This window comes from Micrasema longulum, unplaced genomic scaffold (genome assembly GCF_059751315.1).
Source record: "Micrasema longulum isolate JH-2025_06_02 unplaced genomic scaffold, ASM5975131v1 h1tg000113l, whole genome shotgun sequence".
NCBI classification, from domain to species: domain Eukaryota; kingdom Metazoa; phylum Arthropoda; class Insecta; order Trichoptera; family Brachycentridae; genus Micrasema; species Micrasema longulum.
In genome coordinates, this window is record NW_028277319.1 from 520,039 (window position 1) to 534,425 (window position 14,387).

General features: G+C 31.6%; 1 protein-coding gene across 1 annotated transcript in view; it reads left to right on the forward strand.

Moving 5' to 3' along the window:
- Positions 1-14,387, forward strand: part of Wnt6 (Wnt oncogene analog 6) — a 77,653-nt gene that overhangs the window by 42,180 nt on the left and 21,086 nt on the right. The window contains exon 3 of the mRNA XM_088239120.1: positions 1,760-1,980. Within this exon, the coding sequence (XP_088095246.1) occupies positions 1,760-1,980 (221 nt within the window). The remainder of the gene's footprint in view (positions 1-1,759; positions 1,981-14,387) is intronic.

A 14,387-nucleotide genomic window follows, 5' to 3' on the forward strand; every position in this document is an offset into this window, starting at 1 on the left:
GCGGTGAAAGGTTATACCATCGGTTTTTATATCCTTTTCAGATCGATATGTGCAGTACCTTTGCGTACATATAGGCATTTAAGTAATTGCGAGGAGAAAAGTAGCCGGGAATGCTCGCAACAGACTTAAGTCCGTTCTATCAAGCATATGCCAATTGGCCGCAGGTTGAGGGGACATATTTTGAACGCCCATGTTTACTCTAGTTATATACCTCAACGTTTAAAACACGATTTAAGCCTATTTCGTCTTCTCATAAAAAACTTTAGTTGTCATGGATAAAAATCGGGGGGGTTTTAATGAAGTTGGTCATCTGCACTACTCGCTATTTGCTTCTTTTTACCTTCTCGCTGCTTTCTTTGTGCTATTCGCTGAAGATTTTTTTCATATAAAAATATGAATTATTTAAAAAAACAAACATTTTTCTAAATTGCTATCAAAATATGTCTTTTCAAAAGACGCATCAAAAAGGAATAATAAAATTGCATTTTTTTGCTAAAATGGTTCACACGAGGTTTCGGGTTTAGTCCTCTGTCAAAAATTGTTAAGCCTGGATAATACGTAATTCATAATTTCGAACTGGCCTCTGTTTATTTTAAAATGAGGAAATACCTATAGAAAAGCCCTATCATTATGTTTCATAGAACGCAAGTGATGTTGGTTAGCAACAAATTGGCGGCCATTTTGTTTTATTTGACACTATAGGCATAACGGTGCCATTGGATGCTTTTGTCGCTGTGCTTGGCTTTGTTTGTTAATTACTTGGATATTTACGTTATTGAGTTATAATAAATCAAAATCGACAATGGTGAATTGCCGTATGTTTGGTTGCAGCAGTAGGAGCGTCAAAGGTGTTGAAGGAGTCAGTTTTTATAGGTAATTGATTTCTAATGTTTTTCTATGATTAACATTGATTTTTGGCATTTATTGTCCCGACACGTGTATTATGTTATTTAAAAACTTTACTTATTTCAATATATTTACTTCAAATACTATTTTTTCTCAATTTAGGGGATACATTTGGGAACTAAAGTATGTTTACTGTTGATAATGACAGTTGATTACGGGCAATATGTTGGAGCCGCACTAGGCATCCATATAAAGTTTGAATCTTTATCGAGAAGAGGTCGATTCAAATTTTACTCGAAAAAAGCAACGTTAACCTTGAAATCGCATCTAAAATTACATGTTCAAATTTCAGGTTGCTACAACTCGCCGTTTCGGAGATGTGACGGACAAACAAACAAACTCAACATAGGACTTTGGTTACTTTCAATGTAACATAAGTGTATTGTGAATAAAATGAATAAATAAATAAAAAATAAACACCCACACGTATTTTCAATTTTATAAAATAATTATAGGCGAATTATAGAAAAATAAATTAGAATAACCCTGCAATAATAAATACACGGGTACATATTTTGGAGTTTTTACAATGCAAATTGATATACATTTGGCAATTTTCGACCTGAGTACGGCCCATTGTTTTGCTGCGAACTGTAGCTAACTTAATACCCAATAGTCATATGATGGGTTTCCTACGTTTGGACTCCTCTATAGCTTAACGCATAATTACTCTGAGGCAAATACCAATTTTCTTCAATTTTCTTACTAATGATGCTTAGGAGATTGCATTAATAAGCATATTGCAGTGTATATCGCTCATTTCTTATCTTTTATTTTCTTACTGCCACGTTACAAGTTAAGCACATTTTCTCTGAATCTTCTGACTCCTGGTCATCAGTTTGGCACTTTCCAGGGCCGCTGGCAGCCAGATGGTGATGGATCCGAAGCTAATCTGCAAGAAGTCGAGAAAGCTACGCGGGAAGCTGGCGGACATCTGCCGCAACGAGACGGCCCTGCTGCGGGAGGTGGCCCGAGGGGTGGGCCTGGGGGCGGCGGAGTGCGGCTTCCAGTTCCGCTCTCGGAGATGGAACTGCACCACGGTGAGGAAGAGCATGAAGAAGATCCTACTCAAAGGTGAGGCTCACATTGAACAAATGATTTAAGTGGCAAAGTCTTTTAACTAGTTTTTAAATGAAGAGTTGATTTTCTTCAGACACTTAGGGTGAGGTAATTACTGGGAAATATGAAAGTTTAGACGTTTACAGGACAGGTTGACAGGTTTAAGTATCGCTTTATAGTGCACTAAGAAATGAATACAAGAGGGTTTAATCTAGTACCCTTGTCTATAAATATTTGACCTAACCTAACCTTATTTGTTTAGGTGTAAGGAAATTGAATTAATCTCGTAGTAACGAGGCAATTAAAAATCTACCCGCAAAATATACCTGCTCGAGATAAGAAAAGATTGTACCTATATATTTAAATTATTATTTCATTTTTATTTATTCCGAAATAACAAGTTATTTACATTTTTAGACACAAGTTATTATTACAAAAATAAATTATTAATAAGTATTCTTACTAGTAGTAGTAATAGGTACTTAGTTTATTTATAATAAACCGTAGATCATAATGGTCATTGAGGATCCAGATTTGAGTCCCAAATCAAACAGTTTTAATAAATAGTAGAAATAAACAATATGCATAAATGTAAACCAAAACGAATAAAGTCGTTTGATTTGAAATTTTTCACTTCGCGTCGTTTTCAAATATCGCCATTGTGTATTCAGGTAACAATGAAAAAAATAAAGGCAATAATGACGTCACGAGTAATAAACAGCGATAATTACTTCATCTTTTCTGTCTATCACACCATTTCCGAGAGTATTAAATATATAAAATTCGGTTTTAATCTCCGGGCTGGCGTGTTATCAGTTTTGATGCAATTAAAGGGGCCCTGATGGCGGTAGACGGTAGAACGGCAGCGGTAGCGCTCGGCCCCTTTCCTCCGGGGCCCATAAAGATAAGGCCGAGCTGCGGACTACGGACCACCGCACACCACGCGGGGCCGCGGACCACAGGGCGTCCGATAAAACAACTCTTCAAACTGTTTTATTTCAAAATATTTTAATTGAAAATAAATATTTAGGATCTTACGATGATACATATGAGGCGTGTTAAAATAAAGACGGCATTTCAATATAAAGATGACCTTTTGAACTAAATTAGTTTTCCATATTAAATTTATGATTTTTAATTTGCATTTTCAGTTTTAAAAAGAAAAAAGTTAAATTTAACACACAATGTAACAAGAGCTAAATAAGACAGTGGCTACTCGATCAAGAGTTTGTATATAAATAGTAGCTTATGTGTAAATATTTTTATTTTTTATATATTTTCTTGTATTTAAAAAAAATAAAAAATATTTATATATACATGTATATTCTGATCTTTCCGGCTGTTAATTATATCATCTGTTAATTCGTTGTTTTTATAAATGTAGATAATATTATAAAAGTTAGTATACATTTAATCTTTTTTTATTTATATCCCTACAGAGATGAGGTAGAATTTTTTTTTTTTTCCAAATTCAGGAACCCAGCCAATGACAGGTCATAAGCCCTGTAAACGCTCGAATATCCATAATCCTGAATTTGGAAAAAAAAAAAAAAAATCTACCTCATCTCTGTAGGGATATAAATAAAAAAAATATATACCTACTCCCCCTTGGGAGAAAATCCAGATTTGTACAAGTACACGTACCAAAAATAATGTTGTACATATAATCTCCACTAACAAGCTACAGAAAGTGGCTTGGTGGGATTTTAGTTTTAGTAAAAATATGAAAAAAATTAAAACTTGAAAACTGTAAATATGTATAATTATATTAATTAAATAAATTTTAAAAATAAAAATATCGCTATTGAAAATCAAGTTTTGAATTCTGAACTAAATAAATTTTCTGATGATTATCCGTAGATTCGTTAGATTACACTTGTATTTATTTTTATTGTTGTGCAGTGTTTGAATGTATTGTGGGCGTCTATAAATAAACAGTTTGAGAAGCGATGAAAAATGTTTAAAAATCGAACGATAAGGTATGTCCGCATTTCGTTGACAGGTGTAAGAATGTGTTGCAGCCTCAGCTCACTTGTTTCGTGTTTGATACGTCACGTGTGCCAATACAGTATTAATGCATTCCACACTGCGCACAACTGCACACTACACACCGCCACACCGGTCACCGGTACTGGGTAGGTCCACTCGAGATATGGTCTGTATTCTGTTCGTCTGTAATGGCGTCTCTAGCCTGTTTTTTATTCACTAAACTAAATTTCTATGAAACGTTTGTGAAAAAAATGCAATATGTCCACATTCAAGATTAAATTCCTTATCGAATATTAAAGAAGTATCATAGGACAAATCATATCATAAGTATCATTATTTTTTTAATACCTAGATCTTAGATTATAAAAACAATAAAACGCTTTGCACTTACAGCCGATCAGCTAAACAAAGTGGACTTTTTACCTTTGAAAATATACGCACTATATCTGAATTATGCTATTTAAACACATTATTAAATAATAAATTAGTCTATTTTAGCCAACTCTCCAAAATTAATCTTAATGTCCCTTTTCGCGTGAGAAGAAATAAGTTTTTATTCCATCTGGCAGTCTGTAGCATTAACTTTGCACAACACTCTTTCCTCTATCGTTTTTGTTCAAACAATAATGCTTTTTTTATAAATTTGAATGCCCCTTAATTTAAAAATAAATAAATCAAGACTCATTATATCTGGTTGCAATACGCTCCCACTTCTCATTTAATGATGCTCACGCTTACACACACCTGAACTCTTACTCCCACACAAATATACACAAACGCACCTCTACACTTACTCTCATACAAATACACACAAACACACCCTTTTGTTGTACCACAATTTGATATGAATGATTTTTATTTAGTAACTTCGCTGGTCTGTCTTTACACCGAATATTTTTTATGATATTATATTATTGTTGACTGTTTCAGTAAAGTAAATAAATACAACTATAAAACGACAATATGAGATACGAAGTTTGGAATCGAGAGAACCAAATTGGTGTCTCCACCGTTGATAATTTAGCAAATTATAGCCTCTACTTTATTTTATTTAAAGGGAGATTTTATGTCAATATATTTATTCATTTAAAATTTAGTTACATTTAACATTAATTTATGAACTTATTAAGGCATTTAAAGCTGTGCCCGTGTTAAGCCACAATAACTGACAGGGAAAAAAGGCAGTAAATTAAAATAAATAATGACATACAATAACAGTATTAAATTATTGCAATAGCAATATCAAATTACAACAAAAATTTAATTACCACAAAAACAATACAAAATTATTACAATAACCGTATTAAAATTAAGATAGGGAACATTTTGAAGATAAGAACATTGATGTCTAAGCATTTACAGGGCTTATGACCTGTCGTTGGCTGGTCTAAGTGGCCATTTTACACACTATGTAACATTCACCATTCTGCCTTGTACATCCGTATTTCTTAAACTTTTCCAACCGTTGATTTTTGTGAAGTAAAGAGCTGAAACCTTTATTGTCTCTCATTTATCTAACAATTTTTTTTCTTTCTTTCCTTACAAGTTGATTATATTTTTGATTTGTAGCTTATTTTAATTTTTTTTAAAGTTATTATCTTTTGAATTTTTTATTCATATATATTTTACATATTATGTAAGTTATCTTTAGATTGTCATATAAAAATCAAATATGTTTTTTTATATGTAAGAATTGGCTCCGCAATATTTATCCATTACTAGAATAAAAATTATTATTATTCTTATTATTGATGCGGATACATTTACCTACTACCCAACGCCTAAAAATGTTCAAACATAAGCAGAATGGTGAATGTTACACAGTATGTAATGTCGCCTCTTAAATTAGCCAATGACAGGTCATAATCCCTGTAAATGCCTAGGCATACATGTTCCCTTCTCTAAAATATTTTTCCATAATTTTTTTTTTTGGAAAAAAAATATTTGCTTTCCTCTAATTTACCCAAATATTTCAATTTTGGTAGCCATTTTTAACGAGTTGTAAATAACTCATCATTAGAAAATGAAAATTATGTTGGGGTAGAGTGGGGTTCGAACTTCGGATTTCTGATCCGTGAGTCCGCAACACTAGCCCCGGGACCACAACCTGATTCATCCATCATTATTCATCTCTGTTGTAATATATAATTCATAATAACTCCCTTGGAGTTCCCCGAGAACGGACATCAAATGGCGACATTCCAAGATTGTTTAACAATCTCCTAAAAACCATTATTCTCACAGAAGATCTTAAAATAAATAAAAGGAGCAGAAAAACGCCTTCTAAGTACCTTATAGATAATTTTGACTGTGAAATGTTTTGTAAAACATTTGTGAAAAACAAACCTATTTGAAAAAAAGTTGTCACACCGAAAAGTAAATGTAAAATTATAACATGGAACTTTTAATATAATCAATAAACGCTGTTCTGTGGCACTGAAAGAAAAAAATTACATTACACTAATTAGTTATTTTTTTTAAGCTTTTCAACGTTTTCTACAAAGTTGTTTCCAGCTTATATGACAGGTCGTTTATTTTAAGTGCCACTTGGCAACTTTGGGCAAGCAGAGGCAATAATTCTGATAAGAGGACCAATCATCGAGATCACTAGACGATAACATAAACGGCTTTAAAAAACATCCTGTTTCAACGAAGATACAGACAAGTAAAAAAAACATCCTCAAAATGAACGCATCGAAATAGCGCCAAGAAATAAACATCGAAGGGATGGTTAGGTTTTTTTATGCGGTGTGTTTTTCTTACTTGACCAATATTACTATTTAAGGTAGCTTAGAAGGTAGAAGATATCTTCATTTGTAAAGTGAATGAACTAACTTTTAATCTTAATGACTGAAAAAACGACCACACACATCCTTTGAATTAAATTTGAAAGAAAGATACAAAATAAAACATATTTGTTTATCGTGTGAAAAAAATCAGTCTTTGTTTTATTAAATTCAAAATAAATTTATGATGACCAGAAAAAATATAATGACTGCAGTTTTAACACCAGGACAATGTGAAGTTAACAGAAATATCTTTGACTGGCGATAAAGTAATTTCGAAATTTATCTACAAAATTGTGTATATTTGTACAAATTTTTTAAATATCTTCATCGATAACATGCAATTGAACATGTTTAGCGGAAAAAATACACACATACCCTATTTTTCACACAGAAAATTTCATTTAACTTTGCAGATAAAATCGAAGATAACTGTTAACTTTCAATTGTAATACGGACCTAGGACAGCGATTACAATAGAAGTTTACAGAGTTATCTTCAACTGTAAAAAATAAATTCTAATTAGAAAAGAAGTACGAAAGTTCATAACATGTATAGTATAAAAAATAGAGATATCTTTATCATCATTATGTTTAAAAAATAAATACAATTTTTCAGATAGGAAAATTCGCTTTTTCTCCATAGACAATTGAAGGTTCTGTTAACCTCCATAGTAATCGGTGTCTAGTTACAACACTAGGTCAAAATCCAGAAAACAGAAACCTTCTTTATCAATAAACTTATTGTGTACCTTCTCTAAACGTAACATCTCTAAACGTAACATAAGTAATATTTCCATAATAATATAATTTAAATTATAACGTTGTCTAGCTTGGAAACTAATCCAATACAAAGATTTTTGGCCTATGAAAAAGCTTACATCTTCCAAAAATGGTGTCGACAGTTTTCTTTGTGCTTTCATTTTTTATATTGCGCTAAAATGCAAGTAAATATGTTATTAAGTCCAAGCATATATACATAATAAAAAATGCCACAAGGTAATAGAACACTCAAATACTCCTTTTTTTATTAGTGGCATCTTGCAAATGTTATCATTCTTAATTTTATTTTATTACTAGGTATATGTTGTAATTAATCAGTAATTCTTACTATTCACCGTGAATAATGCATATTATAGCCCCTTTAAAAAATATTTTAATGTTCATGTAAAAAATGTCGTTATTTTCCTTAAATAAAATAGAATAAAAACACATATGCATAGGTAGAATTGTAAATGTTATACAGTGATCACTTAACCCCATCGATGTATGATCATAAGTTCTGTTAATGCCAAGACATAAATATTATGCCTTTAGCGTGAGTCTTGTAAATTTTAAATATCAATGTATATGTTCCTTATCAAATAGAACTTAATATTCGGTTCATATTGTATTTTATAACATTATGTACCTATCTGCTTTAAACCTTTAATTGTATTTCTTTAGCTTATTAAAAAAAAAAAGAATTAAAAAAAATAGAAATATAAATAAATATTGTTTTAATTTTTTTAAAAACCAACTTAACTTTTAAACACAGATCTATATTTTATTACTTTATATTGTATTTATTTAAAATTTATGTTGTTAATACACTCATCTTTTTATTTTTATACCAACTATACTTCTTAACACTGTTCTTATATTTTATTTCTTTATATTGTGTTTTTTTTTTTTTAAATCTATGTTGTTTATATATTCATCTTCTTTTTTTAATACCAACGTTACTTCTTAAAACTGTTCTATCTTTTGTTGCTTTATATTGTATTTTTAAATTTAATCTTGTTTATGTACTTATATTTTGTAAAACTTTCATGTTTGTAAAAGCCTTATGGGCGTGAAAAAATAATAAAATAAAAAATAAAAAAATTATCGACAACTTTATTTCTGTTGAAAAAAAACTTTACATTTAAATAAATCTCTCACAACATTTGCTCAGTCACGAGTTTAATAATAAAATCTCTAAAATGTTCTTCATTTCTGTTGTACTATATAAATATTAACAGCTCCCCGGGGAGTTGAATCCAGTCCTTGTCTACGAAAGTTTGGAAAAACTTAAAATATTGTTGATAAATCCACCTGGTGCACGAAGAAGAACAGAAATTGAAAAAATATAACATTTTCAGGCGTTGCCAAGTATGTAGGTGGAATAATTCAATTAGATCAATCTCATCCACATATATAAAGGTTTTATCTCTTTGACTTCACAAACATCAACAGATGAAAGAATATAGATGTTCAAATATGGGCAGAATTGTGAATATTAAACAGTGTGTAAAGTGGCCACCTGTTAAGGGTCAGACAAAATAAACGTTTGTTTTAATAGGATTTATTTGATTATAATAACTTTTGGTTATATATATCTAAGTATATGATGTTTATGTCTTAACGTCTAAATTAGTTCTGAGACTGGGAACCATCAAACTAGTATTTAAATTGATCCGCGGGTGTCATCTTTTGGACTGGGCTCAAGTAAACATTGATTTTAACTATCGAGGGTGAATGGAATTATACTACTGAGATAAAGATGTATTTATCTGGACAATATTTTAAGAATTTATCATGTGACAGCATTGGGAAGTTTTACTAGTTGTCACGAACTTATATCTAGGTTCATGGTTCCATAACACACCTCAACCATCCAATGACATGTCATAAGCCCTGTAGACGCCTAGACTTCTATATTACTTTCTCTAAAATGTTCTTCACCTCTATTGTAATATGTTAATATAATAATAGTAAATTATTTTTCTGTTGTTTAATATTTCTATTCAACATTATGAGGGATCAAAACGTTTAAATTTGAAAATCATCATAGGGAGGTACAGTCCTTTCAAATCATTAGTTCACTATGATTATGTGTCAACAAAAAGTTTTCATCCAAATCATAGAAATGTGCCTGCTTTCAAGCAAAAATTGTAGGTTTACTTCTTAGATTATACACTCTAAGGTTTACTTAGTTCACCAATATTCACTAATACATTAACATAGGCTTATTATACATTCGAACGCACTTTACTAGGTAGTACAAAAACATAATTGAGAGTACACTACTTGAAATGTATAGGTTTCAGCAACTATGCGATGCGCGAATCTCCGTTCAGCGCAAATCTCGCATCCTTCGCCAACCCAATGTCAGCCGGTCGGATTACGGTTCACATCAATTTTCATTTCGTCCAGGGCTTATTATGTTGGCTTTTTACATGATTTCCTCTGTAGAGCAGAGAAGAGCCGTAACGCATTCCTGCGTCCGTCACTCCGAGTCCATTGTTCGCCGGCGGAATGTGTGAGGAGTAAAAAACTTACTTCGCATGCATCCCCTGCGACTTGGGATGCATCCAGCGCTCAGGATCCTTAGCATGCGCGGAATCGCCCAATCGTCTAAACTTTTCTTTATCATCTGATTCGTAAGAAACACGAATTCGTGTGTCATCAAGTCGCAGTTCACACGAAATATTGTATGGCCAAGCTATTTGTCGATCCTGTACTACTGAGGGTTCGGAATTTTCAATCTTCAGTATAGAGCTTTTTAGAGCTTTTTTCCACTTATCGTTTCACTGATTAATTTGTTTATTTTTTGTTTAAATTCTATAACATTGAGAACAATATTCTGTGTTTACTTTATTAGTTTTATATCACCCGTCGATGAGAGGAGTGCTCTCCTGAAACTGTAGTAGTGTTTTTGTAAAAGAATAAAAATTGTGTAACACTTATGACAAAGTTTTATTTTCAAAATAATTTATAATGAAGTGTTACGAAGTTAATGCCGATTCAATTAACACTATCATTTAATTTCTTTTATTATCGAATCAAACAGTAGTGTGATAGACCTGACGAATAACTGTCCTTAATTATATATGTTCAAAATTATGAAATAATATTTTTTTTTTTTTTAATTATCACTTAAATTATAACTAAACATGAACTTTCTCTAACTTGAGTAAAATGAAGCTGCAACGGAATAAAAAAAATATTAAACCATAATCAAAAAACAATTAAAAGATTAGCTTGTTGGGCTTTTATTTGTGCTAAAAGCTTGGTGTTGAAAGTTTTCTATCCTAAATTTATTTCAACAGAGAGGAATAACATTTTTGGTATTACAGGGTATTTACAGGGCTTATGACATGTCATTGGCTGGTTTAAGTGGCCACTTTACACACAAAGTCAACAGATGGAAGAGTTGAGGAAATGTGGATGTTCAAACACGGACAGAATGGTGAATGTTACACAGTGTGTAAAGTGGTAGCTTAAACCAGCCAACGACATGTCATAAGCCCTGTAAATGCCTAGACTTCCATGTTCCCTTCTCAAAAATGTTTTCCCTCTCTGTTGAAATCAATGTTTATATGAATAACCCCCTAGGGAGGAAATCCAGCCAGTCTGCAAGCATTTAGGCATACTCAAACATTGTTGCTTTCTATTCTTCTTACATCTTTTGATCACTCAATTGATCAATATCGGCGTACATTGATCTTTGCTTACATGAAAGCAGGAAGCTCATTTTTTTACTTGATGTGAAAGTTCAAAACCTTATGAATTATTTTAGTAAATAATTTTGCAATTTCGGAAAAAAATATTTCACGTCTTCATTGACACAAACTACTTCCATAAACCGTAGTTAAAAGCAGTAACAACAATAAACTACAAGGCAGGAATATAAGTTATGCCTTCATTATTAACTCAATTATCAATTCAATTATGCTTTTATATATATATATATATATTCTTGTTCTGTTGATTTAAATCATGCTCTTATTTTGTGTTATTTTTTTTAATACTACTATATTTTACTATTATATTGTTGATTTTAATGATACAGACCATTTTGTATATTTGATTATGTGTGATTCTTAATTTGTATAATATATATTTTTTTAAATTATTTCTGATTATCTTTTTTGCATTGTATTCTTTGGATTTTGATTATTTATTACATTTACCTTTTTTCTAGATTGTGATTCTATGTCATTATAATTTGATCTAATTAATTTTACCATGTATTTTTATTGTTATTTATTGTGGCTTGACACGGGCATAGCCTAAAAAGCCTTTATAAGTTCATAAATATTTAATCTTGTAATTTTGAATGAATTAATAAATAAATAAATTATTCAATGAATAAAAATAGTATATAAATTTTGTATTTAAACTAACTTTGTGGTTGTTCATTCCCATTCCGCACCTAATGGTGCATAGGGCACTGCATTGGTACACCAATCGCAGCGTATCTTCATCATTTTTGTTATGAAGTTAAGATCATCAGTCTTACGCTTCAGGTACCAGTCCGGGAACTATGAAATATTCTGGTGTGAAAACACCATTTAAAATAAATATTTCATATCAACCATGTCGGGAAACAAGCCCGAGACCTTTCGCATGGTAGGCAATGGCGCTGATCATTACACCACGTGGCTGACAAATGTGGTTGTGGTTATTCGTTAAAATTATAATTAAAATAAAACGGCTTTGTTTTTAACCACTTAATTTTCATTTTATTGCCGGTATGTTTTTTAAAAATTATTTAACGGGCTTAGTTCTTTAAAAAAAATGGCAACAAAAATCTTTGTAATACACACAAGCACAATTGAAATAAAAGACAAATAAAAAAATATTAAATCTAGGACAAAAAATTAACTAGCAATTGTTGTTGATATACGTACGGAATAAATCCATTAAAATATTTTGCGATGATTTGAACGCTGCAGTAAATCAAAAAATATTATAATGACGCTCATCACAAAACAAAAAATGAAGGCGTTCTTGTCCAAGAGTTGGGTTTTTTATTGTCCTGGTTCAAGGATATCTGGGCGCAGGATTCGAATAGCATCTCATCCGCTTGACCGCTATACTGGTCCGGCATATCTCTCTCATCTGGCCGTCCATCCATCAGCTGTTGGCAGCGTCAGGGTCGGTGGACATTTAGCTGCGGACTTCGGAGACAAAAAACCTCGTCACCAAGTGAAATATTGCCCGGGGCGAGACAGCGCGGCCCGATCTAATAAGATACGGTGCATAATGTTCGGCGGGTTCATATTTTACTTCGAAGGGGTTCAATTGAAGGTCGATATATTCGAACAGCCAACATGGGAACGAATCTGTAAAACAATACGTACCAAAATATTATCCACGGCTATGTTAGACGAACAGAAGATCATTTAAGAAAAATGGAACAAAATGTTATTTTACAAAAATAATAGTGTTGTGAGTATGTCCAAATGAGACAACATTTTCCATAAGGAAATCTATAAATAAAGGCGTTTTTTTTTTTTTTTTTAAATATATTTGGACCCCTGTATTTAGTAGCCTTACGTGTCATGTACAAGGCTAAGGTACTCGGAAAAAAAAGTTTTTGTTTGTCTTGGAAATGGGATGTTCGATCACTGATTTTGGTTTATTACCTTTATGAGTCCAATCACCATTGTTGCAAAGTTCAAGAACTGTGGCGCGTGATAAAGGCGTTTACAGGGCTTTTGACCTGTCATTGGCTAAATGTTTTCACTCCCCGTCGCAAACAATTTAGATCTAAATAACTCCCTAGGGAGGAAATCCCGCCAGTCCACAAACATTTGGACATACTCAAAACATACCATAAGTGCTGCAATATAAAATTGTATTTATGTTTATATTTGTATTTATTGTTATATTTATGTTTATTGTTACATTTTTGTTTATATCTATATTTATATTCATGTTTATATGTTTATATGGTAGAATTGGCTCTGCACTTTATAGCTATTTTACTGGAATAAAAAAAAAAACTAAAAAAAAACTTTGTTGATTATTTAATTTGTTGCAACAGAGAGGGAAAACATTTTTGAGAAGGGAATACGGGAGTCTAGGCATTTACAGGGCTTATGACCTGTCATTGACTGGTTGAAGTGGCCATTGTAAATGTCTAGACTTCCATATTCCCTTCTCAAAAATGTGCATTTGGACATACTCAAAACATTGTTGCATTGTTGATTAGTTTTATAAATTTCTTTTTCAGCTAGTTAAACTGGTATAAGAATCAGTATAGAAATTAGAAAACTGTTTTTGAGCGTTGCCTAGTAGGTGAATTGGTTCAGCCGGATGAGTCTCACCCACACGATAAATGTTTCAGCTCTTTTACTTCACAAAAGTCAACAGATAGAAGAGTGTGGATGTTGAATATGGATGCAGGCTACTTAAACCTGCCAACGACAGGTCATAAACCCTTTAAATGCTTAGACTTTCATATTCCCTTCTCAATTTTTTTTTCTGAGTATTTGTGTGGAAGTCAGTGTTAAGCTGTGTGTAAGCGTCAGCATCATTAAATGAGAAGTGGGAGCATATTGCAGCCAGAAAGAGTGAATCTTAATTCATTTTTAAATACATGAAGGGGCGTGTTAAATATATCAATAGATGGAAGAAAAAAAAACATTATTTATTTGTTTATTTATTTAACTTTTTGTACATAATGTAATTTGTACATTGGCGGGCTTATTGCCAAATGGCAATTTCTTCCAACCAACCAATAAAATAAAAGTTTTATTTTTATAATTCAAGTTACAGAACATATTCAATAGAAAAAAAAAAAAAGATTAAAAAGTGAAAAATATATAAAAATAGAAATAAACGTATTTGTTTATAAATTACCTTAAATCAAAACTATTACTCAATGGGAAAAAGG